The 26,627-nt window shown below is 48.7% G+C and overlaps 1 protein-coding gene and 1 non-coding gene across 2 annotated transcripts; both read right to left on the reverse strand.

The window, feature by feature from the left end:
* Nucleotides 1-2: 2 nt before the first annotated feature.
* MKI67 (marker of proliferation Ki-67) lies at nt 3-26,238 on the reverse strand. Its single transcript, XM_077762980.1, has 14 exons — nt 26,066-26,238; nt 23,507-23,585; nt 23,290-23,405; nt 20,928-20,994; nt 17,724-17,769; nt 15,916-16,989; nt 14,423-14,592; nt 12,908-13,229; nt 12,705-12,823; nt 12,431-12,602; nt 10,010-10,165; nt 3,869-8,814; nt 2,592-3,035; nt 3-59 (listed from the first exon to the last, which is right to left on the reverse strand). Exons 1-14 carry the CDS (start codon nt 26,155-26,157, stop codon nt 3-5), a joined length of 7,860 nt encoding a protein of 2,619 aa, XP_077619106.1. The 5' UTR covers nt 26,158-26,238.
* Nucleotides 311-473, reverse strand: LOC144230689 (U1 spliceosomal RNA). The gene has a single exon (XR_013334839.1). It is a non-coding gene; the product is annotated as a U1 spliceosomal RNA (small nuclear RNA).
* Nucleotides 26,239-26,627: the final 389 nt, after the last annotated feature.

Consider the following 26,627-nt stretch of genomic DNA (forward strand, 5'->3'; position numbering starts at 1 on the left):
TCTTAATTGTCCCGACGACTTCTGGTTCTTATTTTCTTGATGTTCACGTTGTCTTCATCCTGTTTGGAAAGAAAAATCGAAGTCTTAAGTAATTGAAAAGAACAATTTTTTATAACCAACTCCACTCTGCAAAAACCCAAAGCCTGACTAGGTGTTGATGCACACCTTGAGTTCTAGGAAATTAATTTTAAGGTTGGAAATGCATTTTAAGAGGTATCCCGTGAAAGTTGCTTTTGTCCTTTAAAATCTTTTTACTATTTAGTTTTTTTAGTTTTATTTTACTTTTTCTTTTCTTTTTTTTTGTTTTTAAAGGGGAAATGGGGAAAGCAGTCCCCCACTACCACAAATTATGCAGTCGAGTTTCCCACATTTGGGGAAATTGCAGGGGTCAGCACATCCGGAGTGCAATGGATGAGCCTCACCCTGGGGAAACCACCTTCCTGGTCACGGTATCTCTCCTGCCAGGTAAGTATGGTTTTTTAGTTTTAAATAGGAAGACCAGTAACCTACTTTTAAGTTGAGACATAATAAAAAAAGAAAGAAAACCTCCACGCAAATACACACATTTTCACTAATTAAAAAATATCACTCAAGGGGCCCCTGGGGGGCTCAGCCGGCTAAGCGTCCGGTTAAGCGACTCTTGGTTTTGGCTCAGGTCATGATCTCACGGTTGGGGAGATTGAGCCCCGCGTCCGGCTCTGCGCTAACAGCGTGGAGCCTGCTTGGGATTCTCTCTCTCCCTCTCTCGCTGTCCCCCCCACCCCCCCACCTGCTCTCTCTCTCTCAGAACAAATGAACAAATAAACTTTAAAAAAAAAACACTCAAAAAAGTGACTTCAGATTTACGAACAGGAAGGGATAGTTTGGGTTTTGTGACCCATCTCTGTGTGTGAAGTGCACAATCTCTGTAGTCCCTGAGTGTGGCTGGGATCCCCTGCTGTGTGTGCTCCAGGAGGAGCCGGGAGGCTCATCCCTCTGGACGGGGAGATGGAACAGGTCGATCTGCCCTTTCAGAGCCAGTTGGGCGTCTGCTCCTACTTCACACCGTCCCCCAACCCATCAGCCCTTCGGAAAAAGTGGAACGTCATGTTGAGGATACATCAGAAGCAGACTCCCCCCAGTGACTTTACCAAGTGATCTTTATTTATTTATTTATTTTTGAAGTTTATTTGAGACAGAGAGAGAGAGAGAGAGAGAGAATCCTAAGCAGGCTCTGCACTGTCAGCCTGGAGCCCGACCTAGGTCTCAAACTTACAAACCGCGAGATCATGACCTGAGCTGAAACCAACAGTCGGCCACTTATCGGACTGAGCAACCCAGGCTGCCCCCCCTCACCAAGCGATCTTTAACACCCGAAGGGGAGCGAAGGGTCCGGAGAACAAAAGACAGGAATTGAGAAGTCTAAGGCTCAGTTTGAATGCACGTGACCTGAGCTGCTTGGATAATGACTGAAGGCATCACGTCACCAGTGCAGACGGTCACCCAACGACCCGACCATCAGGGAAGCATCCTGGTGGACCCGACAGTGCAGACGAGAGTAGATGGGGCGCTCTGCAGGCTAAGGGGGGGCTGGGGGAGTACATTCTGACCATAGACAGTTGCTCTGTCCCTGTTCCCTCACGGCTCACAGGGTGGCGGGGGCCCCCAGGGACATCCTGGGTGGGGACGCACGCTGTCACCATCACCACAACACGGGGCAAACAAATCTCTTCTGCCTTTGCAGCTCGCACTGAATTAGACGGCTGAGCAGTAAGTTCACACGCTCACATCAGAGTGGTGGCCACAGCCCTGGCCCCGAGAGGTCTCCCACCGCACGCTGAGAAACTGACACCACCCACAAAAAGGGAGCGACTCAATCCCCCACCCCCGCTGCTTTTAAACTAACAAAATCAAGTATTCCCCAGAAGAACATGGATTGGATTTCATCATGCAGGGTGGACTTATTCAAATGCCAGACGGCTCACGGGCTCCTAACTGTGACGCCACCTTAGCAAGCACGTGGTACCACTCGCCTCATGGACACTCTTGACTTTCATCCATTCTAGTTTTCCAAAGCAAATCCTACAGAATCCAGGCAGGACCGCCTTTCTGCTTGAGTTAAGTTTTGCTAAACTAACAGGGGACTGAACTCATCTACCTAGAATTTTTCTGCCGGGTATGTAACAAGCAGTCAGAAAGTACTCAAGAGATGAATTCCTTGCTCTCCCTGAATGGTGTCTTCATGTCAGTTTTCTAGTGGAGTGGAATCCCCTAAATGCAGCTACGACAAAGTACGTGGCTTACACTCATGCTTCCTACCCCAGGATAACTAGCAGTGGGCAGCATGTTATATATAATGCTTGTTTTTTGAACACAGGACAAATTTATATTAAAACATTCTCTGCTCATAAATATAGAAAAGCAGGGGCTCCTGGGCGGCTCAATCGGTTAAGCGTCCAACTCTTGATTTTGGCTCAGGTCATGATCTCATGGTTCGTGAGTTCCAGCCCTGTGTGGGGCTCTGCACTGACAGCATGGAGCCTGCTTGGGATTCTCTCTCCTTCTCTCTCAAAATAAATATAAAGAAAAAAAAACCACGGTGAATTACTTGCCTTTTTTATATTTTCGGCACATCTCTTGGCACCCCGAGTCACTCGTTGTTGGGATTCGCTCTCCGAAGCATTTCCTCCTGGAGGGATCGTAATGTTTCTGGATCTCAAAGACACGAAATCTGAGCGTTGCGTTCTTTCTTCCTCATGATTCTTCACGCAGACGGCCACACCTTTCCCCCTCCGCCTCTCCTCTGCTCCGTCAGGCAAGGGCATCTTCGTCTGTCTCGCAGACCGCAGACACATTCTGCTTGCACGGACTTGGCCTTGAGGTGTAGGGTTCTTGGCTCTGTCTTCGGGGCTTTGTGGCTTTGTCTCCTGGGAGGTCGTCAGGGGCTTCCTGTCATTTCTCTTTGTTTTCACCTTCTCTGCTGCTGCTTTAACAGGCTCGGGTCTGTGCTCTTCGAGCTCGGGTTTGTTAGGCCGTCTAGAGCGCAGAGACATTCCCTAAAAATTTCAAGACATCCACAACATGCCAATCGTGAGTAATACAGATCTCACAATTCAACATGGGGGAAAAAACAATCAAAGTGAATTTGCAAAGAATGCATGTGAAAATTTCATATTTGTTTTCTTAAGATGCCAGTAATCCCTTCGCTCCAGGGAGAAACCCTCTCTACTGATAAACCGCAAATAAGGAATTGAGGCTCAATTTCCATCGCAACATCCGAGTGTCATGTGTGGCAAATTTGATTACAAGGGGATTCTAGCAAAATGCCCCCTTTCCAGGCAGCAAATGAATTCCTAAGCCTTTTGCAATCATTGCTCAAGCAGGACAGAAGGACTGCAGTTTCTAGAGCGGAATGTACAAAGTACTCTCCATGTAGGAGTAACTCTCTGCCTCACAGCCTGACACTCAGGGCGCGGAGCCCCCTGCAGATTGCTCTAACCGCGTAGACTGACCCCGATGCCCTACCCCCCCCACCCCCCCAGCTCCTGCTTATGGGCTCTGGGACAGCACAGGACCCAGCTCCTACCTTTCCTCGACACCGTTCACAGCTCTGTAGATGAGCAGGACTCACTCAGTTCCTGAGAAACTCTCATCAAAATTCATAATAATCATTTTGACCTATTACTTTCCCAAATTAAGTCTATTCTCTGTATAAATCCCCAAAGGATCCTTTAACTTGGTCTGCGGTTATTTACTGTGTTGAATGCAGACCCCTTTGGGAGAAGATATTCACATACACATTCAAGCTATGAACAATGTATACCAAATATGAGCCCCAGATGGAAACACCATCCGAGGGGGCACAGAGGGACGTGACATCTGCCATCACCTGTTGTGCAGGGGTCCTTTCTACGTCTCGCCCCCTTCTTCTCGTTTCCCTCTTGTGGCTGGTCAGGTCCTCCAGGAGTTCCATCCCTTCTCCCACAATCCTTAGCTTTTTCTTCGTGGGCAGGGGTCCAGTTGGGTCGCATCCTTCTCTGGGGGCTCCCCTTCTTTTCTTCTGGGGGGGCTTCTCTTCTGCAGGGGCCTGTACAGGTGACACAGAGCGCACCCTCTTTGTTCCTGTGACACCCCCCTTGTTTCCTCGTTTCCTCTTGGGGGACAGGGAAATGCTGCTTTCACTTTGAGATTGTACAGGGTCTCTGAGGCCCGCCTGGTCTTCCGCCGGCTGTGCTCGAGGGGCCCTAAGGACTCCCGGTAAGATTTTGACAGGCTTCCCGCCATCTGGTATTTGCTGTGGAGCTCCCTTCATGCCACCAGCCTTACCCTCTTGTTCCTTGGTGTGATCTGGTGTCGGGATGGGCTCTGTGAGACTGGCCGTGTCTTCCAGGGGTTGGGCCTTTTCCTTGGGCGCTCTTAGCCGATATTTCCTGCCCGTTACATTTTCTGTGGGGCCCAGTTTCTGCCTTGCAGTTCTGTTAAACAATTTCATGTCTTTGTCATCACCTGATTCTCTGAGTGAGTGTGTGTTTTCCTCTGGCGTCTGGGTGGGCTTCCTGAGAGCCGAGGGCTCTTCCTTGAGTTCTACTTTCTGGGGAGGGGTCCTGAGCCGCCTCCTTCTGTTTGTTGGCTTGTTGTCTGGTCCTGCTAGTGGAGATGTGCAGGGTGCTTTGGTGGTTTGGTCACCAGTCATTGGCTTATCTGTGTGGTTTGGTATTGGGAAGAGCTCTTTGAGGCCAGCTGGGTCTTCTAAGGCCTGGACCTTTTTCTTGGGTGTTCTTAGTCGTCTCTTACTTCTAGTTACATTTCCTCCAGGGCCCAGTTTCTCCTCTGGGGTTTCCTTGAACAATCTGATGTCTTCACCACCACCTTCTGGTTCTCCATGTGAGTGTGGGCCTTCTCCTGGCGTCTGGGTGGGCTTCCTGAGAGCTGAGGATTCTTCCTCCAGACCCACTTTCTGGGGAGGGGTCCTGAGTCGCCTCCTTCTGTTTGTTGGCTTGTTGCCTGGTCCTGCTAGTGGAGATTTACAGGGAACTTTGGTGGCTTGGTCACCAGTAATTAGTTTATCTGTGTGGTGTGGTGACTGGAAGAGCTCTTTGAGGCCAACCAGGTCTTCTAAAGACTGGACCTTTTCCCTGGGTGTTCTTGGACACTTCTTGCTTCCAGTTACATTTTCTGCAGCATTCAGTTTCTGCTTTGGAGTGTCCTTAAACAATTTGATATCTCCATCTTCATCTACAGGTTCTCCATGTGAGTGTGTGTTTTCCCCTGGCGTCTGGGTGGGCTTCCTGAGAGCTGAAGGCTCTCCCTCCAGGTCCACTTTCTGGTGAGCGGTCTTGAGCTGCCTCTTTCTACTTGCTGGCGTGTTGCCTGGCCCTGCTAGTGGAGATTTGCAGGGTGCTTTGGTGGTTTGGTCACCAGTCATTGGTTTGTCTGTGTGGTCTGGTGATTGGAACAGCTCTCTGAGTCCAGCCAGGTCTTCTAAAGAGTGGACCTTTTTCTTGGGTGTTCTTGGCTGCCTCCTGCTTCCAGTTACATTTTCCGCAGGGTCCAGTTTCTGCTTTGGGGTTTCCGTAAACAATTTGATGTCTTCACCCTCACCCACAGGTTCTCCGTGTGAGTGTGCGCTTCCCCCTGGCGTCTGGGTGGGCTTCCTGAGAGCCGAGGGCCCCTCCTCCAGGTCCTCTTTCTGGGGAGGGGTCTCAAACTGCCTCTTTTTCCTTGCTGGTGTGTTGACTGGTTCTGCTAGTGGAGATTTGCAGGAGACTTTGGTGGTGTGGTCACCAGTCTCCGGGTCTGGGGTTTGCAAGAGCTCTTTGAGTCCAGCCAGGTCTTCTAGGGACAGAACCTTTGTCTTGGGTGTCCTTGGCCGCCTCTTGCTTCCACTTATATTTTCCGCAGGTTTCAGTTTCTGCTTTGGAGTGTCCATGAACAATTTGATGTCTTCATCTTCCCCTACTGGTTCTCTGTGTGTGTGTGTGGCTTCCTCAGGCCTTTGGGTGGGCTTCGTGAGAGCGGAGAGCTCTTTCTCTATGGTGACCTTCCCCAGAGATACCTTGAGCAATGTCTTCGTGTGGGTTGCTGTGTTGACTGTTTCTGCTCGTGGGGATTTGCAGGGCAGTATTGCAGTTTTGACAACAGCTGTTGTTCTCTTGGTTTGCTCTGGGGTTTGGAAGAGCTCTTTAAAACCGGCCATGTCTTCCAGGAATTCCACCTTTTCTTTACCTGTTCTGAGCCTCTTGCTTGCACTTACATTTTCTACAGGGTCCAGCTTCTGCTTTGGAATTTTCTTAAACAATGTGATGTCTTTATCATTACCTACAGGTTCTGTATGTGAGTGTGTGTTTTCCCCTGGCGTCTGGGTGGGCTTCCTGAGAGCTGAAGGCTCTTCTGCCAGGTCCACTTTCTGGGGAGGGGTCTCGAGCCACCTCTTTTTCCTTGCTGGTGTGTTGACTGGTTCTGCGAGTGGAGATTTGCAGGAGACTTTGGTGGTGTGGTCACCAGTCACCGGGTCTGGGGTTTGGAAGAGCTCTTTGAGTCCAGCCAGGTCTTCTAGGGACAGGACCTTTGTCTTGGGTGTTCTTGGCCGCCTCTTGCTTCCACTTACATTTTCCGCAGGGTCCAGTTTCTGCTGTGGGGTTTCCTTGAGCAATCCAATGCCTTCATCACCACCTGCTGGTTCTCTGTGTTCGTGTGGGCTTTCCTCTAGCATCAGCATGGACGTCCTGAGAGCGAAAGACTCTTTCTCTAGGTTCACTTTCTGGGGAGGGGTCTTGAGCTGCCTCTTTCTACTTGCTGGCGTGTTGCCTGGTCCTGCTAGTGGAGATTTGCAGGGTGCTTTGGTGGTTTGGTCACCAGTCATTGGTTTGTCTGTGTGGTCTGGTGATTGGAACAGCTCTCTGAGTCCAGCCAGGTCTTCTAAAGAGTGGACCTTTGTCTTGGGTGTTCTTGGCTGCCTCCTGCTTCCAGTTACATTTTCCGCAGGGTCCAGTTTCTGCTTTGGGGTTTCCTTGAGCAATCCAATGCCTTCATCACCACCTGCTGGTTCTCTGTGTTCGTGTGGGCTTTCCTCTAGCATCAGCGTGGACGTCCTGAGAGCGAAAGACTCTTTCTCTAGGTTCACTTTCTGAGAAGGGGTCTTGCTCAGCCTCCTTTGACTTACGGGTGTGTTGACTAGCTTTGCTACAGAAGATTTGCAGGGTGCTTTGGTGGTTTTATCGTCAGTCACTGGTTTATCTGTGTGGTTCGGAGTTTGGAAGAGCTCTTTGAGGCCAACCAGGTCTTCTAAAGACTGGACACTTTTCCTGGGTGTTCTTGGCTTCCTCTTGCTTCCAGTTACTCCACGATTCAGTTTCTGCTCTGGAGTTTTGTTAAACAATCTGATGTCTTCGTCACCACCCCCTGGTTCTCTGTGTGAGTGTGGGCTTTCCGCTGGCGTCTGGGTGGGCTTCCTGAGAGCTGAGGGCTCCTCTTCCAGGCCCACTTTCTGAGGTGTCTTGAGCCGCCTATTTCTATTCATTGGTGTGTTGACTGGTTCTGCGAGTGGAGATTTGCAGGAGACTTTGGTGGTGTGGTCACCAGTCACCAGGTCTGGGGTTTGGAAGAGCTCTTTGACACCAGCCAGGTCTTCTAGGGACTGGACGTTTCTCTTGGGTGTTCTTGGCCGCCTCTTGCTTCCACTTACATTTTCTGCAGGTTTCTGCTCTGGAGTTTTGTTAAACAATCTGATGTCTTCATCTTCCCCGCCTGGTTCTCTGTGTGAGTGTGGCCTTTCCCCTGGCGTCTGGGTGGGCTTCCTGAGAGCTGAGGGCTCCTCTTCCACGTCTACTTTCTGGGGAGGGGTCTCGAGCCACCTCTTTTTACTTGCTGGTGTGTTGCCTGGTCCTGCCAGTGGGGATTTGCAGGGAACTTTGGTGTTTTGGTCACCAGTCGTTGGTTTATCTGTGTGGTTTGGTGTTTGGAAGAGATCTCGGAGTCCAGCCGGATCTTCTAAGGGATGGATATTGGTTTTAGGTGTTCTTGGCCACCTCCTGCTTCCAGTTACATTTTCTGCAGCGTTCAGTTTCTGCTCTGGAGTTCTGTTAAACAACCCGATGTCTTCGTCACCACCTCCCTGTTCTCCGTGTGAGCGTGGGCTTTCCGCTGGCACCTGGGTGGGCTTCCTGAGAGCCGAGGGCCCCTCCTCCAGGTCCGCTCTCTGGGGAGGGGCCTTGAGCCGTACGCTCATCCTGGCCGGCGTGCCACCTAGTTCCGCCTTTGAGGATTTCTGGCGCTTTTCTGTCATTCGGTCCTCAGCATCCTTTGGTCCCTGGGCGTGAATGGGTGTGCGGAGGAGACCTTGGATGCTCCCCCGGTCTTCCTTGGATTCTGTGTCCTGCCATCTCTTGAGGGAGGTCAGGTCTGCAACTGGTTCCTGTTTCTGCTCTGAATACCTTCTCGACCTCCGCACAGCTACCGCCCCTTCAGAGGTTTCCTCTGACCCGGCATCTTGCTCACGCACTCCAGCACAGCCCTCCTGTGCCCTCGCTGCTCCCTCCGGGTTCTGTCCTCGTTTTGGGGTCTTCGTCAGATGGCGTCCTGAAGCGTTCTCCTCAGGGTCTCCTTGGGCTTCTTCGTCCTTGCGCCCCGCACCCGGCTTCTGTGTGCTGCTGGGCCCCACGGACCTTCGAAGCCGGTTTGCACTTGATGCCGCCTTGGGAGCCTCTGCCTCGGATGCCGGAGTCTTCTCGATGTTCACGTTTGCTCTGATACTCTGTCGTCTGAGGACAGGGCTCGCGGGGCTTTGATCAAAGGGCTCTTGTGGTGCATTCTGAGCCTCGGGGAATACTTTCTCTCCTAAAGGAAATAAAAACACGCATGAGAAATATATTCTTTTCACTGTGTTGTGCAATTTAGTATTTTATCCTTATGAAATATTGCTCAAGAGCCAATAATTCAGCCTCCTGTCCACGTGGGCTAAGCATATGAAGCTACTCATGTGGCCATAAATCTGTCTTACCTATGAGCCACGCGCACTTAAGAATATGGCTATCTGGTGACTTAAGGGTCACACTTAGGAGGGGATTAGGATCCACAGAGATTAGATAAAAGAAAAAAGCTTCCTTAAGAAGGGTCTCCTGGGGGCACCTGGGTGGCTTAGCCAGCTAAGTGTCTGACTTTGGCTCAGGTCATGATCTCACGGTTCCTGGGTTCAAGCCCCGCGTCGGGCTCTGTGCTAACAGCTCAGAGTCTAGAGCCTTTTTCTGATTTTGTGTCTCCCTCTCTCTCTTACCCTTTCCTGCTCACACTGCCCCTCTCTCTCAGAAATAAATAAAACATTAAAAAGAAAAGAAGGGTCTCCTGAAGTTTAGCGCACCATGTCTCAGTCACCTGAATGCAGACTTTCCTTCCTTCAAACATGAGAGGCAAACAGCCATTTCTCCTGTGGAACCACTAATACGGTAATGTGACTTATCGTTAGTACATTGGGGTCCGCACCACAGAGGAAACATCTACTTCTCAGCACAGGCTGTACTACTCATGTAGTAAAGCTGTTCCCTCCATGCCAGGCACTGAGTAACCAGTACTCAGTGCGAGAGCAAGACAGCCTCATTCCTCCCATCTTGGACTCACTCCGGGGCACAGGCCGTCTGGAAGATTTGCAGCACTAAGCACAATGTACACATTCTCTTTCTCTTGGGTTATTAGGAGTAATTATGAGTTTGAGTAATTTATGCAGCTACGATGAGAGGTCATTCTACTTCTCTGCTGGTCAACCCCTTTTAACAAAGAAAGCAGAAGCGTGCACAGGTAGTTTAAATTAGTAAAGGATCATTCTTCTTATGCAGCTTGCTGAACACCAACGTTAGTTCAACTGCTTATAGGCATTTCCCCTAAACAACAGAACCGAGAAGTTGGAAATTGTATTTTTTTAGGAGTATCTGTTATAGACAAATAATACTGTATCTCATGCAAAAAGAGAATAATAATACCATCTACAATTCCTACTAAAAACATCAAAGTGCTAGGAGGAAAAAAAAAGTAAACCAACCAAAATTTTCAGACGTGCGTAGCAGAGGTTTTTCTCCTGAATCAGGTACTTGAAACTCTCTTCTGACGTCTTCTGAATGTGAGAAAGCGCTGGGACACAGGCTCTCTGTTTGTGGCTTCACTTTCGCTGCCGGGGTTCGGAACATTTCAGTTAACCCTGTTAGAAGAGAATATGTGAGAAGCAATGAACATATTGGTCACACCTGCCAGCCACCATAGCAGTCCCCAAGGACCCCAGAGGAAGTGGCGGGGAGGGAACAGTGAATGAGTCCCCAGAGTTCACGGGAAACAGGGTCATGTATTAATAACGAACCCATTTTGGGGCGCCTGGGGGGCTCAGCTGATTAGGCATCTGACTTCAGCTCAAATCATGACCTTACCGTTCACAAGTTCTGAGTTCGGGCCCCACATTGGGGTCTCAGCTACCCTTGCAGAGCCTGCTTCAGACCCTCTGCCCCCCTTTCTTCCTGCCCCTCCCCTGCTCACACTGTCTGTCAAACATGGACTTAAAAAAATAACAAACTCATTTTGAAGAAGCACAATGAGAAGTTGTGATCGCATCTCCTCTTCTTTGTTTTTGCTCTTGGTAAGAAAATCAAATAGAGGAAGTTGACATCTCAGTCTTGCAACATTGCCCCAATTCTGACCACCAGCCGGGAGACAGAGGCCACCCCTGGCATCTCCCGGCCAGACCTCCAGAACCCCAGTGCCCTCATGCTGCCTTGAAAAGCCCTAGCTGATGCAGACCTGGGTTTTACGTATCAATAAAACCTCTCCAATTAAAATAAAAAATGACTGCCCATCGATAGTATTGTTAAGTAGTAATATCACCATGCTTTCATCTCAACACTAAAAAGTACTATGAACATAAATCTCAGGAGAAAAGAACTATATACAGTTCTTTAAATGGAAGATTTATCTTTCTGAAACACATTATCCTGCTTTCGTCGTACTTTCTCATTCTGCCAGCGATGGATCAAAAAATAAAAATCTCGGTCTGGCATCCGTTTGCAAACTGCCTTTGGGAAGCCCATTCCGGAGGCCCTCAAGCCAGCCATTTCCCTTAAAAGTCTCCTCCTTCTGCCGCTACTCAGGCCCCCCCCGAATACCCAGGATCCAGGCTTCAGCACAGACTGAGGTTTTGTCTTGAGAGTTACTCACACCAAGGGGTAGAAACTGTGGGACCCTCTAGGAAGGGGTCTGGAAGGAAGGTTGGGAAAATCCACTGTCCTGGGTACTGAGCATTTAAACTATTAATTTTATCTTAAAAATATGTTTGAGGATTGGTTCTTAATGCTTTGTAACATAAGTGCATTAGTACACTCACACCTGAGCATAACCTACAAGGGTACACGTATGTGCATACGACTGCATATAGGGTGGTACATACTCAAAACTTTTTTCTCCTTGAGCTTGCTGTCAAAACGGGCTCCAGTTGTTCTGCAATTTTATGGTTTATTCTTTTTAAAAAGCTAAATGTATATTTTTTCATAGTTATTCATTTTTGAGAGACAGAGCACAAGTGGGGCAGGGCAAAGAGAGACACACAGAATCTGAAGCAGCTCCAGGCTCTGAGCTGTCAGCACAGAGCCCGACGTGGGGCTCGAACTCATAAACTGTGAGATCACGCCCCGAGCCAAAGTCGGACACTTAACCAACAGCCACCCAGGCGCCCCCAAAACTGTACGTATTGATCCTACTGTGACAGTACTCAGAGGGGACTTCTATGTGGGTTATACAGAGCAGTACAACTATTCCATCATAAAATAAGCCAGGAAATTTAAAAAAAGACTTCATCTAAGGAGGAGGAATCACGTCTCCCCTCCCTGCGAACGTGCTGGAGGCGGAAAGCACCGGGCACACCAGGGAGCACGAAACCCCAGCCCCGGTGCTAATCTAGGACAACCAGAGGCAAGTCACATCCCGCCTTCACTGAGAATGGAAACGCTGCCTCAACCACTAAGGCTTCAGGGAAGCCCTTTCCGCAGGCTTTTGTTTCAAAAAACAGTTAAGCTTCCCGGAAGGGAAGGAACTCTTGAAGCAGTAAAATATTGCTCAGCTTCGGGGGCATCGATTGGCATCAACGCAGGGAAAGCGCAATTGTAAGAGCGAGCCAGCGCTCTTCACCATGCAGGGGGCTCAAGTTCTCTCCATCGATGCTGCAATCCGAGGTAAGGACGCGCGCTTACCATTCACACCCGCTCCGTGCAGGATTCACGACGGTCCCCCACGGGGTCGAGGCCTTGCTCTTGTTCCCCAGCCCGGCGAGCTCCTCCTTGAACCTCCAGGACCCCAGGGGCTAACTCGATGGTGATCCTCCCGTCTGCTCCCAGTCCGTGCACACCCACGGCACCCCTCCACCTCCTCACAGGCAGAGGGACCCAAGGGCTATGGTTTCTAGCCTTCGAGGCTACGCCCTTACCTGAAAGATCTTCACTGAAGTCCATCTTTTTGTTGATGACAAAGTCGTTGAGCATTCTGTAGGGCCGAGCAGGCACGTTTACTTTTTCGAGGTGAGCTTTCCCTATGATTATGGTACAGGGAGAGTTGGCATGGCCTGTACTAAACTGATTGGGAATGCCGCTCACAGGCTTCTGGAAAAAAACAAACGCCTCAAGATGAAGACAACGTCAGAGCGTAGATCCTCACCCAGCACGATCTCACATCGCGGTGCGCGGCCAAGGAGCCGTTCCTACCTTCGGAGTGTTGGCTTTCCTTGGCCTTCTGCTCAGCTGTCTCTGAGGGCCGTGTTTAACCGCTTTAGCCTGGGTCTGCTTGGCCCCGAGTTTGACCACGTCTGCCCACGACTTTGCCACTGTCAGAAGGAAAAGGTGCTGAAACGTTCCCAAAGTCCCACCAGCGAGAAAACGGACCCTAAGACAGCGAAGGCAACACTCACCGATTAAGTTGGCTTCCGAGGCTCCACTCCTTCTCTTGGAGAAAATCATCTGCAGGATCTCGTGTTGGCTCCGGTCGACGGAGGCCCTCTTTGAAAGCAAGTTGCCGCTCCGCCTGCCTCCCCTCTTAGGAACATCTGCCTGATGGGGAGACTTGCCGCCACTGGAGACCGAGGACGCCTTGGGTGACCCGCGGCGTGGGTCACTGGCACCTGGAGGAGTTCCGGTCGGATCGCGGGCTGGAGATCCCGCCAACTGCGGCTGCGTGGTCACTTCTGGACGGAGTCCGGAGGAGTCTTCTCTTCCGGACGGTTGAGGGCGTTCCTGACGAGATTTAAACGTTCGTAAGAAACCTTACAACCCACATAGTGTCTCTGTAGCGGATGTGAAAACCCTGCCCAGTTCAGAACTTCAGCTATTTACATCTGGAAGCACCAAGACGTTTCAGCCGTTGTCTGTCAAGTGGGAGGTAGAGATGGGAGTCGGTCTCTTACCCCTCATGTAAGAGAAAATGGAAGGCAGGGGAAACAGCAGACCCGTTTTAAGTGGGGTGTTTTCAGGTCGAAAGGCAGAAGAAATCTCCCAAGGAGTGAGAAGTGAGCATGCTCCGATCTGAAGTGGAGAAAACACCACCGGTGGGGTTCTAATCCCCTTTGGTCTCCAGGGAAGGAGGGCCGCTCATTGCTGGAAGACAGTAGAAAATAGAAAGGGAGCCACACATACCTCACACGCCCTTTGGTAGGAAAAGAAATAAAAGATGGCCCAGGCCCTCTGAGGGGGATGAGCTGTGCGGCCATCTTTCTAGAGACCTAAACTCAGGAGGACAACAGCCTAGCGTAGGTGATTAAAGGGTTCTAAGCAGCGGATGGTGAAAACCATGGGCATGTTGCCATTCAAGAGTTTCCTTTTCACCTTAATTCTAGAAGGAAAAAACAAAACAAAACAAAAACACCTTATGGTTTTGTGTCATGATGTCTCCGGATTCTTTCTAATTGGTAGTTTTTGCTGACCACACCCCGCCCCTGCCCCCACCAGTAGTCTTCTGAAAGCCAGGCTGGCGGGAGGCCCTTACAGGAAGAGACCTCCAGAGGGCACCCCTGTGCTCATGAGAATTGGGGTTCCAAGCCCAGGGCGCCATTTTCCACACCTCAATGAGGAAGCAGATCTTCAGAATTTTTTATCTTTACTATGTTATTAGAAAGAGGGGCATCTGGGTGGCTCAGGTTAAGCGTCTGACTTCAGCTCAGGTCATGATCTGATGGTTTATGAGTTCGAGCCCCACGTCGGGCTCTGTGCTGACAGCTCGGAGCCTGGGTCCTACTTCAGATCCTGGGTCTCGCCCTTTCTCTGCCCTTTCCCCACTCATACTCTGTCTCTATCTCTCAATAATAAATAAATGTTAAAAAAAATTACAAAAAAAAAGAAAGAAAAAGGTTTTCGTTGTCACTGTGCTGGTGTGGGGTGTTTGGAAAGGAGGCATCATTGGCGTGAGTGAGAGTACGGGCCGCGTAACGTACCTTGATGATTTTCTTCAGGACGGGTGGAGTGTGGCTTACGAGAGACCTTCGAGGTGTTTCTCCTCTCTTGAGAGGTGTATTAGGAGGTAAGTTTTCATCAAATAACTCTGGCTTCAGGCGCCCACCAAAGGAGACCCGCCTTCTTTTCAGGGGTGTTCCTTCAGCCTTACCTGAAACAATGAATACAAACATGGAGGGGGAATGAAAGACGTACGGACACTTAAGACTTATTCCAGCTGCTGTTATAAGACAAAGCAATGGAAAAGCCCGTTGAAAACTAACACCACAGCATCTCATGCTGTTAAAATACTCACAGAGCTGGAGATCAGGAAAGACCCAAGGACAAACCCATAAAGTGTCAAGTCCCAACTGGACAGTCCAAAGATTTTCTAGGAAAGAGCTTGATAAAGGGATTGATGTGAATCTGGTGGCTTTCACTTTGAGCAGGGTAATGACACAGACGGATGCCTCCACAGTGACCAGAGGGCTTTTTCAAAAGATGCCTATGAACTCAGGCCTCGCCCAGGCCCTAGTGAGAAGTCGTGAACTTGAAAACTTCTCCAGGTGAGTCGAATAAGCGATTCATAAGTCCCAACCCCGCTGCACATCCCTGTGAACCCGCACTCAACAGAAATCCCTTGTCTGAGTGATGCTCCCTGACTCACAGGGACACAGTGACAGATGCATGCAGGTCTAATTGCAGAGAGGGGTGCACCTCCCATGGGGAACCCTGTGTAAAACAGAGCCCGGAGGGTCTGCCTGCTACTTCAGAACAGCCACAGACCCCCCAGGAATGTGGGAGAAAGCCTCCTCGGGGGTCAGAGCCCTGCCACCCGCTGACAGGAGGCCGTCAGTGTCCCCTTTGACAAAGGGGAGGGAACAGGACCCCCGTCCCCGGAGCCCTCCTGCTGCCTGCACAAAGGGCCGGAAGTGTCCCTGCCTTTAAATCACCTACAACAGCGCCTGATACAGCCGTGGGCACAGTCCAGTGGTTTGTAAAACTGGAACAGCAAGAACGACAAACTGCTATTAGGGGACGCCGAGAACAGAGTATAAATATCTGAGAGACACCCCGTATTTAAACATTCCCAAGGGATTTCCCTGCACTTAGTTTATAGGAGCAAACTCCTAGGAGGCAAGTGCTTGTAGTTCAGAATTCAAACTTCCCCGGAAAGCCCTTATGCTTATTATTAGGCTTATTCTCCTTTCTATCTTCTCGTAGGTGGAACAGGAGAATCCAACACGGTTTGGATTCTGCCTGTAGGTCCCCGGGTGTATTCCTCCCTGACAACCTGCACTCCCCCCCGGAGCCCCGGGTCACAATCCTGCACGCCTTCAGGATGCGACCATGAGGGGAGACGGCGCATCAGGCTCCGTGCCCCACAGACACCCCCACAGGGACCTCACTACCCAGCGAAGGAACGTCAACTCAGTTCCCGTCTAGACACGAGGCGTGAGCTTGCGGGCGGAAATAAACAGACAAACAAACTTACTAATGGATTCACCGAAGTTGCTGGGATCAACCGAACTGTGACCAGGCAACCCCGAGTGCGTGCACCCCGGGGCGGCACCCCCTTTCTCAGGCTGGTGGATGGAACTGTTTGGAACCTTCCTTTCAACTTGAACGGGCAACGGAGCTAAAATAGCGGGATTCTGAGCTTCTGTTTCTGGCGTAAGAACGTCCACACTGGTAGGAATACTCTTCCTCTTTCTGGAAAAGCGTTTTTCTGGTGTATCTCCAAAATCAGCAGCAGACTCAACTTGAGCGGGTGTTTGGTTTCTGGTTAAGGACTTCCTGGGAGTCAGCGACTTGCTACCCGCCCCGAAGCCTTCCTTTGGACCCCGATCCGCAGACGCACGTCCACTGGTATCTCCCACGTCTTGATGCTGACGCTTCCGTGAGGGGGTCTGTGGGGAGCGTTGTACGGGGGTCTTGGGTTTTGTCGTCTCCTCAGGAGGGACGACAGGACCCCTGGTGTCCTTGGGAGTCTCCACAGCCTCCTCGCCTCCTCTCCTGTCCTCAGTCTGGCTAATTCCTTGTTCTTCCAAAGCAGGGTCTGCCTTCACGTGGGTGCCCCGACCCGACCGGGGTCTGGACTTAGGGGACACGGGGACGTGTGTCCCGGCTTGTAAACCACCAGAACATTCCTTCTCCGGTGCACGATGACCCTGTGATCCGGATTTTTTGCCACTCTGTAGAACATCTCCTTTTTCTGACTTTACATCGAGCTCTTCCTTCATGTAGTCATAAAGCTTCTTGAAGGGGGACTCGCAGCTCGCCCCGTTCTCCAGACCCCGGGCGCAGGGCAGAGACCCGAGGCCTCCTCTACAGCTCACGAAGCTGCCACTAGAATCTTCCTGAAAATCCCCGCCTGTGGGCTCCGGGGCATTTCTGTAGTTACGTCCAGCAACTTCCGAGGGATGGGCCACAGGAAGGGTTCTGCTTGCAGCCGGCTCTTCGGAGCCCCCCGAGATGGGGCTGGCGGCTTCGCCCTTCTTCTGAGGCCGTCCTGAAACATTTTCTTCAGACGGTTTCGAACGGGCATTGGAATCTTGAACTTTCCCATCTTGGCAAGGAGTTAATGCATGAAACAGGAAACACAAAGTTCAAGATTTTGTTAGTGATGAACACGTGCAGCATTCACATTTTAAAACCGTTTCGAATTGTCTTGTAACCTAGCTTTTCACTGAGCCTGCAAATTACTGAATTCCCAAAGTGTGTAATAAAAGTGTTCTGAGGGGCACCTGGGCGGCTCAGTCGGCTGAGCGTTGGACTTGGGCTCAGGTCATTATCTCGTGGTTCGTTGAGTTCGAGCCCCAAGTCGGGCTCTGTGCTGGGAGCTCAGAGCCTGGATCCTGCTTCCAATTCTCTGTCTCCCTCTCTCTCTGCCCCTCCCCCACTCATACTCTCTCTCTCAAAAATAAATAATTGTTAAGAAAAATTTTTAAAAAGTTTTTTTTAAGTATTTCGATACTAGTATTACAATGCAAACAAATAAGTCACATCAGCCTCCTATAACCCATACAAGTCATGGAATGCTATCCATCTACTCAATTAAACCGATAACCAAATAAGAGTATTTATACCTCGGATGCCTCAGTGAGCACAGTGCCCTCTAAGCCCCTTGAGGAAAACGATAAGGCAGATGTCTGCCTATGTGTCATGGGAAGTAACACAACCTCCTAACTTTTGTGAAGCTGAGCACAGAACACTCATGTTCTTGTTTTCCCTTCCCCGCCATAACGCTACACAGAGACCTGACCTTGCAGGATCCCAGAAGGAAACCGAGAAACTACTAACCAGGGTTGGAAGAGAGGCTAGATCTTGAGACTCGATGCTGAGATTCCTGTGAATTGACAAAATAAAAACAGTGATATAGGTGTCTGTTCAAATACCGGCAGTCATATTTATTAAAGTGTTCTTGCCATGGGGGCCGGTCCTTCCCTACCAAACTGTTCTTAGATGAATTTTAGAGACTTTTACCCAAGACATTCAGGGCCAAGTGCTCGTAATACAAGTATTTCTTAGCTGATTTTAAAACTATATAATGACGGGCGCCTGGGTGGCTCAGTCGGTTAAGCAACTGACTTCGGCTCAGGTCATGATCTAGTGGTTCATGGGTTCAAGCCCCGCATTGGGCTCTGTGCTGACAGCTCAGATTCTGGAGCCTGCTTCAGATTCTGTGCCTCCCTCTCTCTCTGACCCTCCCCTGCTCACGCTCTGTCTTAGAAATAAATAAAACATTAAAAAATATATATATATATATATGTAATGATAGTATAAGAAACAAACTTGAGGGGCACCTAGGTGGCTCAGTCGGTTAAGCGTCTGACTTCAGCTCAGGTCATGATTACACAGTTCTTGGGTTTGAGCCCCACGTTGGGCTCTGTGCTCATGGCTAGCTCAGAGCCTAGAGCCTGCTTCGTATTCTGAGTCTCCCTCTCTCTCTGACCCTCCCTTGCTTACGCTGTCTCTCTCTCTCTCTCAGAAATAAATAACATTGAAAAAAAAAAGAAACAAACTTGAAGCTCAGAGTTGTTTAAATTGAACCTCAGTCAGGGTGCCTGGGTGACTCAGTCGATAGAGCGTCTGACTTTGGCTCAAGTCGTTATCTCACGGTTTGTGAGTTCAAGGCCCGCATTGAACTCTGTGCTGACAGCTCAGAGCCTGGAGCCTGTTTCAGATTCTGTGTCTCGCTTTCTCTCTGCCCCTCCTGTTCCCATTCTGTCTCTCTCTCAAAAATAATCGTTAAAAAATTTTTTTAAGTAAATTGAACCTCAGTTGAGTTTTAAGACCTTCCTCAAACTTCTCTCTCATCACCCCACGAAAGAGCCAAAGCTACAATTAGACATCATCTACATGCAGCGACTGGGAACCTAACAAGGGCACGGAATTACTGACTCCGTACTCAGCTTTATCAGAAAGAGGCTACAGGCCCTGCTGGGCCCCACTGGGCATGTGCGCTTTGGTGGGCAGGTGCTCCCGAGAGCCCGGATGTTGAGGCCAAAGTGAAAGCAGCACAGAGGCGCACCCTCAGGGCACAGTCATCAGATCCGGGCTCCTCCCTCCGCCCCTCCCCCTCCCCAACTGCTGCCTTCACAATCTGTCAGGATAAGTTTTAAGGGACAAAGAACAACAAGGAATGACAAATATGCAAGATGTAAAGGTTCAGTGTCGCTTCAAAGGAGGAAAAGTGTCTCATCTGAGTTATTATGGAGGAAAAAAATCACAAAATGCATCCAAGGGCAAATGATTTAACTTTTTTCTTCAATCCATTTCAGATTTCTTGGTATCGAACCTGCTGCTCAAATCTGCCAAGGGAGGGATCAGTTCCTAATTTCCCATCTGAAGTTGGCCAAGGATCTTATAACTAAAAATTATGTACAAAATGCAAGCCCATTTTTTGTGCATTGTATTCCACAGACATAAAAATCACTGCCAATTACGTGTTCTAAGTATTTAGTTTCAATACTGGCTTTATCACAATCCAGACAATGAACAGTTCAGAGACCTCTAAGACCACTTGTCAATATTTTTTAAGTTTATTTATGTATTTTGAGAGAGAGAGAAAGAGAGATGGTGGAGGAGGGGTAGAGATAGAGGGAGAGAGAGAATCCCAAGCAGGCTCCACGCTGTCTGCGCAGAACCCGATGGGGGCTCGATCTCACAAACTATGCGATCATGACCTGAGCCCAAATCAAGCGTCAGACACTTAACCAACTGAGCCACCCAGGCGCCCTTGAGATCACTTATCTACCCCAAAGTTCAGCATTTTGGTTGGTTTCCTTACACCTACCAACAAAATAGGCAGAAACCCTCAAAAGCTAGCTTTCCCCAAAGCTGATGAGTGGCAAGGTCACTCCTCTGGGGAGGAAGCAGCACGTAGAAAAAGCAGACATTCAGTGGAGTGGCTTCCTGCTAATTTCGGGTGCAGGTAGACTGACTTTTTAAGCCAATGAATTGCAATCCGGTCACAGGAGACCAGCTTGGGCGGCTTCATAAAGGAGCGAAGTTCTCAGGAGGCATCCTACTAAATCTCCAAGGATGGGGATAAGCCAAGCTTTCTGATAAGCCACCAAGTCTGCCATGTGACACTGGGCAGTAAGGCTCTCCTTCAGGAATGGGTTGTCTCTCCGTCACAATTAGGAGGCATCTTTGGTGCTCAGAGCTCCGATGTGATGATTTCAGGACATAAAGATGGAGAAGAACAGGACTGGGAACCAACATGAGCCACTAGGTCATGTAATGCCCAGATTTTAATTCTCTGTAACGCGCTGTCCTAACCAAAGTTTTGTAAGAAGATCAGATCTTGAGATGCTCCAGGAGCCTTTTGGGCCAAAATGGGAGACTGACTTAGTCCCCTCTTTGTGAATAAAACAAGTACAGTTTTAACTTCAATTTATGGGGTTCCTGGGTGGCTCTGACAGTTAAGCACTTGACTTCAGCTCAGGTCATGATCCCATGGTTCAGGAGTTCAAGCCCTGCATCGGGCTCCAGCTCAGAGTCTGGAGCATGCTTAGGATTCTGTGTCTCCCTCTCTCTCTCCTTCTCCCCTGCTCATACTCTCTCTCTGTCTCTCAAAAAAAATAATAAATGTTAAAAAAAATTATTAAAATTTATGGGGCACCTGGGTTTCTCAGTTGGTTGAGTGTCTGACTCTTGATTTTAGTTCAGGCCATGATCGCAGGGCCGGGGGATCAAGCCCCATGTCAGGCTACACAAAGAGCATGGAGCCTGCTTAAGATTCTCTCTCCCTCCCTCCCTCTGCCCTTCTCCCCTGCTCGCACTCTCTCTCAAAAAGTAAAATAAAATAAAATAAAATAAGGAAACAAATAAATAAATAAATTCAGTTTGTCTCACCATGTTTAAAATCTCAGTTACACGTTCCTCTTACAACTGGCGAGTCTCATTATGTAACACCATTCGCTGACGTGCACATTAATGACTTCATGGTATCGTGTGCACAGGCATCAGAACCCAAAGTTGGATACCACCCCCCATCACCTGTTTGTGTCTTTGTCCTGGGAATCCAGGTGACTTGCTTCCATTCTGATGACTTTCATTTTCATACCTGAAGTGCACAGAAGGACAAATACATATTCAGACTTAAGGTCTATAACTGACGGTAAAACTTCCTTATCTGATTAATGTCCAAGGAGCAAGGAACAAACATCAGGTTTCATTCAAGATATTACCTTAATTCACGGAAAAAGATGTAGAGTTATAGAAGGTTTTACACTCAAAACTTAGACAGGTTGCCTCAGATTTCTTTGGGAGCACTAACATCCGAGGTTGGGACCCAGGGGAATTTCTGGACACTGACAAGCTCGTGTGATTTCAACAGTGTGTGAGCACCTCGTACGTGGAAACCTACACACAGGACAGCCGATCGGATTTCCACTGGTTTATATCCATGGAAACCATCTGAGGACTTGGAAGGTCACCCAGGAAGCCCACGGGCGCCTGAGGCCAGAGTCACTTTGTGATGTTACTTAGTGCAGGGTCACCACAGAGCCACCCCATAACTTAGGGTCACTGCTATCTCCTCAGTTTCCTGCTTACTATATCTGTACCCAAAGACCGACACATTTCTTAATACGCAAAGAGATTTAACAACATACAAAGTTGTTCTAACAGACCTCAGGCATCATTTCACAGAACAACCTTTCATGGGCTACTGAACTTGGCCTCCGCGAGGCGGCCTGATGTGACACACCATGATTCTCATGGTGTAGCAGGGTCCTTGGTCAAGTCCTTCTTCCTAAGATCCTTTCCCCATTTTTGTTGGGGGTATTTAATTATCCCAGTTAATCTCAATCTGAAGAGCATATTGTTTTGGGGAAGAAGTTCTGGTCTCCATTCCACATCAGATACTTCCTAATCCAGAGGTCTGTTCGATAAACACACCCTTTAAAAATGAAGGCAAATTCGGGGCGCCTGGGTGGCTCAGTCAGTTCAGCTTGTGACTTCGGCTCAGGTCATGATCTCACCGTTCTTGGGTTTGAACCCCTCATCAGACTCTGTGCTGACAGCTTGGAGCCTGGAGCCTGCTTTGGATTCTGTGTCTTCTTCTCTCTCTCTCTCTCTCTCTCTCTCTGCCCCTCCCCTACTGGTGCTGTCATGCTGTCTCTCTCTCTCTCTCTCAAAAATAAACAAACATTAAAGTTAGCCCCATCTGATCATAAAGCAAGCCCTGACTCACTTCGAAAACTGGAAACTGTCCAAATGTCCATCCAGAATGAATAAATTGTGTATAACTGTAGACACAACTGTGTATATTGTTTCAGTGAAATACGTACGCAGCGAGGGGGGCGCAAACTGGGACATCCGTGCTCACAACTGTAAGAGCAGTTACAAATACACACGCCTTTATTTCAAACTTATGGGGTTAATAAAGACAGACAAAACCATAGTGGTCAGAGATGCACGCTTAGGTAGCAAAACTCCAAAGACTTTATGTTATCAGAAAAGCCACTCTGGTGGTTTACTTGGGGAGGGAAAGACATAGTGTTTAGAAGACACATTAAGAAGGTTCTGGAATAATTCTGCTCACGACCTGGGTGGTGTGTTAGTTTGCTAGGGCTGCTGCCACAAGGAAATGCCACACGCTGGCAGCTTCAACACAGAAACTGATTTTCTCACCGTTCTGGAGGCTCAAAGTCCAAGATCAAGACGTTGGCAGGGCTGGTATCTCCCGAGGCCTCTCTCCTGGGCTCTCTAGGGCCCCCTGCTGCGTCTTCACAGGGCTGGCCCGCCCTCTGAGCACCTGCTTCCCCTCTTCTGCATCCTAATCCCCTCTCTTACAGGGACACCAGTCAGATTGAATTAGGACCCACCCTAATGGCCTCCTTTTAACTTAATCACCCCTTTAAAGACCCTATCTCCCAATAAGGTCCTATTCTGGGCTGCTGGGGGGTTAAGGCTCCAACATGTGGGTTTTCGAGGGACACAAATCAGCCCATAATGGATGCTAATCACAAAGGCACTCACTTCATGCTAAGCCCATCTGGACATCTTGTCTTGTATCTTTCTCTACGAGCGTCTTTTGCTTTAAAATGAGAAACTGAAAAATGTTTACAGCTTCACAATACTTGCAACAAAATAAAAGCGCTTGGGGATCTGGTCACTCTTCTTTGGCCCAGTTATGTGCACTTGGATCCTTAAAGGGAATCCCCTAAATCCCATGCGTCATCCCTTCTAGACCCTTTTGTGACTTTAGATAGAGAATCAGTAGTGAGAAGGGCGGCCTCAGATGCCCTGACACTCCTCAGCATGACATAAAGGTCACAGAAGCCTGCAAGCCTAGTGCTGGTGCGTCAGAAGGTGCATTTATGTCACGTCGGCTTTGTTTTGATTCTTCACCTACCTGAAAGAACGGTCAACAATAGTGATCACATCTCCATGCTTTAGCTGTACAGGCTTATCAATAGCAGACCCATTGACTTGTGTTGGATTCGCGGAACTGAAATTAAACAGTATTGCCTACAAAGTAGAAGACGGGGAAAACAGGTAACTGACGAATGGGTAAAAAATGAAATGAAAAGTTAAAAAAAAAAAAAGACAAACTTCAAAGACCTGCTTACCTCCTGCCCATTGATTTCAATTTTGCAATGTAGTTTTGAGACTACAGGCAGTTGGATGCGAATGTCACATTCGATGCCCCTTAATTGGGAAAAAAATTAAGATTTTTAGGTTCCTGCAATTTTTTTAAAAAATTGCATTAAAGTTTCAACATAAAACATCGTTTGACCATATGTTAGATCCTTAAAGGCAACAACTGAAAAGAATAATAAATTGGGCAATACCCCTGAGCCATGCATTTTGCAAACAATTTTGTCAAGCGTTTTATAACCAACAACATTAAACCTTGAAAACTACAAGTACTCGGAAATAATTATAAGGGAAACTAGTAGAATACAAAACTGGATTGTCTTTTACTGAAATACCTGCTTCTAAGACCCAAATAAGAGAGTACTTTATAGCGCAGCCTGGAGAATGGTAACCATTTTTAATGCTCAGTGCTTTTTTTCTATTAAAAAAAAAGGGTTTATATGTGTTGATTTGTAATGTGATGTATGTTTAAAGGTTTAATCATCACAACGAGTGCTGTATTTTTGCTAACACCTGTCTGGGCAGGCGTTCTTTAAAAACAGAAAGATTACGATTACATCAGCACCTCTCACCGTGTTGTTCTCGTTGAAGCAGTCCACGAATTATACACCCTGCCATTTGCCTGGGACACAGTAAAACCATGGACTCATGAGATTTTCAGGGTTTTAAAACTATACTGTACTAATGGGCAGATTCATAAGTCTGTTATTAAAACTACAAACGCAAGCAACAGATAAGCATTATCCCTTTCTACCTATGGCATATGATCAAGCACTTAGGAATTTTTTTTTTTTAAGTTTATTTATTTATTTTGAGAGAGAGAGAGAGCATGTGAGCGAGGGAGGGGCAGAGAGAGGGGGAGAGAGAGAGAAGCCCAAGCAGGCTCTGCACTGTCAGGGCAGAGCTGATGGGGGGCTTGAACTCACAAATCCTGAGATCATGACCTGAGCCCAAATCAAGAGTTAGACGTTTAAATGGCTGGGCCACCCAGGTGCCCACGGATGGGTTTTAAATGATAAAATCTTGCATAAAAAGATATTGAATCCCTTCTGTATAATAACTAGTATGACTGACATTTGATACCAGAATGTTTATTCTTTTTCCTCTGAAAAGAAGTTATGAAAATCTACTTTAAACTAAAGAGGGGAATATGATTTTTAGGTAACTGAATGTTCCAGAGACAGAGAGAGGAAGAGAGAGGGAGACAGAGAGAGAGGGAGAGAGACAGAGAGATAGAGACTATCTCATTAGAACTGAGAATGTATTGGCTGGAACTACCAACTAGAATCCCTCTGAATCCGTGATTCCTGACCTCAGCACCATTGACATTTTAGGCCAAATAATCCTTTACAGTAGAGTCTGTGCTGTGCAGTGTGGACACTGTACGCTTCTCAGCAGCATCCCTGACCTCTGTTCGCCGATGCCAGTGGCACCAGCCTCCCACACCGCGACACATTAAACTGTCTCCAGACCTGGCTGGACGTCCCCTGCAGGGCAAAACTATGGTAGTCTGAGAACCACTGCTGTTTACGGTTCTACAGCCAGGCCGCGCTTCTACCTGACACAGTGTCAACTACAGACCATCTTTTACTTGCCAGACCCGTGCCAGGCACTGAGGACATAATTACCAACTAGAGAGTCCCTGTCTTTGGAGAGCTTAGGAGCGGGAGGCAACCAAAGACTCATTCGTCACCCTGTGGAGTGTCAGGGAAGACAAGCGCGGTGTTTACCAGACGCTTCTCTTTAGGTAGTAACACTGGATGGTTGGTTGGATCTCAGTTGGTTGGAAACGAATCCCTCACACAGGAAGATAAGAGACCATTCTGGTCATAAAGTTCAAACTGGTTAAAAGCGCGGAGATAAGCAAAAGCTTAGAATGTCTGAGGTGGGGTAGAACATGGTGGAGATGGGGAGGGTGCGACAGGGCGGGGTGTGGGTCCCACCTCAGAGGGCTCCACAGAAGGGTGACCTATCATTTACATAAAAAGTCACCTGTCAGAAAATGGGGTGGCGCCTGCCCTCCGGGGACCACAGCCACTTACCACCAACGACGCAGACAGCAACGAGAGAAGGAAGTTCTCAAATCACTGGAAAGACTTCCCCCAACTTCGTTTTCCCAACAAACCAAATACAGAGACTCAGTACCTCATTTGCTCAGAAGAGCCCCCCTCCCCCCATGGCCACGGAACACCAAGTTTGGAGGGGTTTCAGATGAACATACTGGTCTCCTAAAGAATGCATGAAGTGAATCAGGATTTGAAGATAATCTACGTCTTTCTCCGTTTAAAGATTGTATCAAATCAATTTTAAAATCTGTTAGATTTAAAAAAAACTACGTAATTATATAAATATTGTCTTCAAAATTCTAGTTCCTAATAAACAAACAAGGACGTTGACAACAAGCAGAAAGTCACCATCAGGGCTCGGGTCCCAGGACAGGAATTGCTTCTAGGGTGTTTCCAGTCTGTTAATCTGTGATTTGGATATTAATGACTTTTAAGCGAAATTGTCCACCTGTAAGCAGGGCTCACCTTCCAAACAAGCAGGTGCTGAGGCTCAGTGGAAAGTGGGGCCCGTCCACCCCGCTCCTTTTGATGGTAACAAGGCGTCCTGTAGGAGCCATCTTCTAAACAAGAAGTTGAGTATAATCCGTATAGGAAGGTCAGGCATCAAACAATTTGCTGAAGCAAACTTGTTGCAGGAACATCCCACTGGATCAAACAAAAACAGCGGGGACGTGGGGATGTTACTCTAAAAGCCAAGAGCTAGGAAGTCACTTGTAAGTAACCAAATGGGCTCGCTTATAGGATTCACCATGCTCCTGCCACCCTGACCCACATGTTACTTGACCTCGGGGAGCCCCAGCCAGGCCCGGGCTGCACCCCGGGGCGCCCCTCCAACACCCAGTGCCCCAAAGACCCGCGGCTAGAACTCTCGCTGCTCATCAAGGTCAAGGCTCCAGGGAGTTCCCACCAAGACCCTCCCGCGGGAGCCGGGGCCGCGCTCCAGGCGCCGGTCCCCGCAGAGCAGAGGGGTCCCCACAGCTCCAGCCCCCAGGCACCGGCCGTCCCCCCACCCCCGAGGCGCCCCGGC

The sequence above is a fragment of the Crocuta crocuta genome, unplaced genomic scaffold (assembly GCF_008692635.1).
Source record: "Crocuta crocuta isolate KB4526 unplaced genomic scaffold, BGI_CrCroc_1.0 scaffold466, whole genome shotgun sequence".
In the NCBI taxonomy this organism is placed as follows: Eukaryota; Metazoa; Chordata; class Mammalia; order Carnivora; family Hyaenidae; genus Crocuta; species Crocuta crocuta.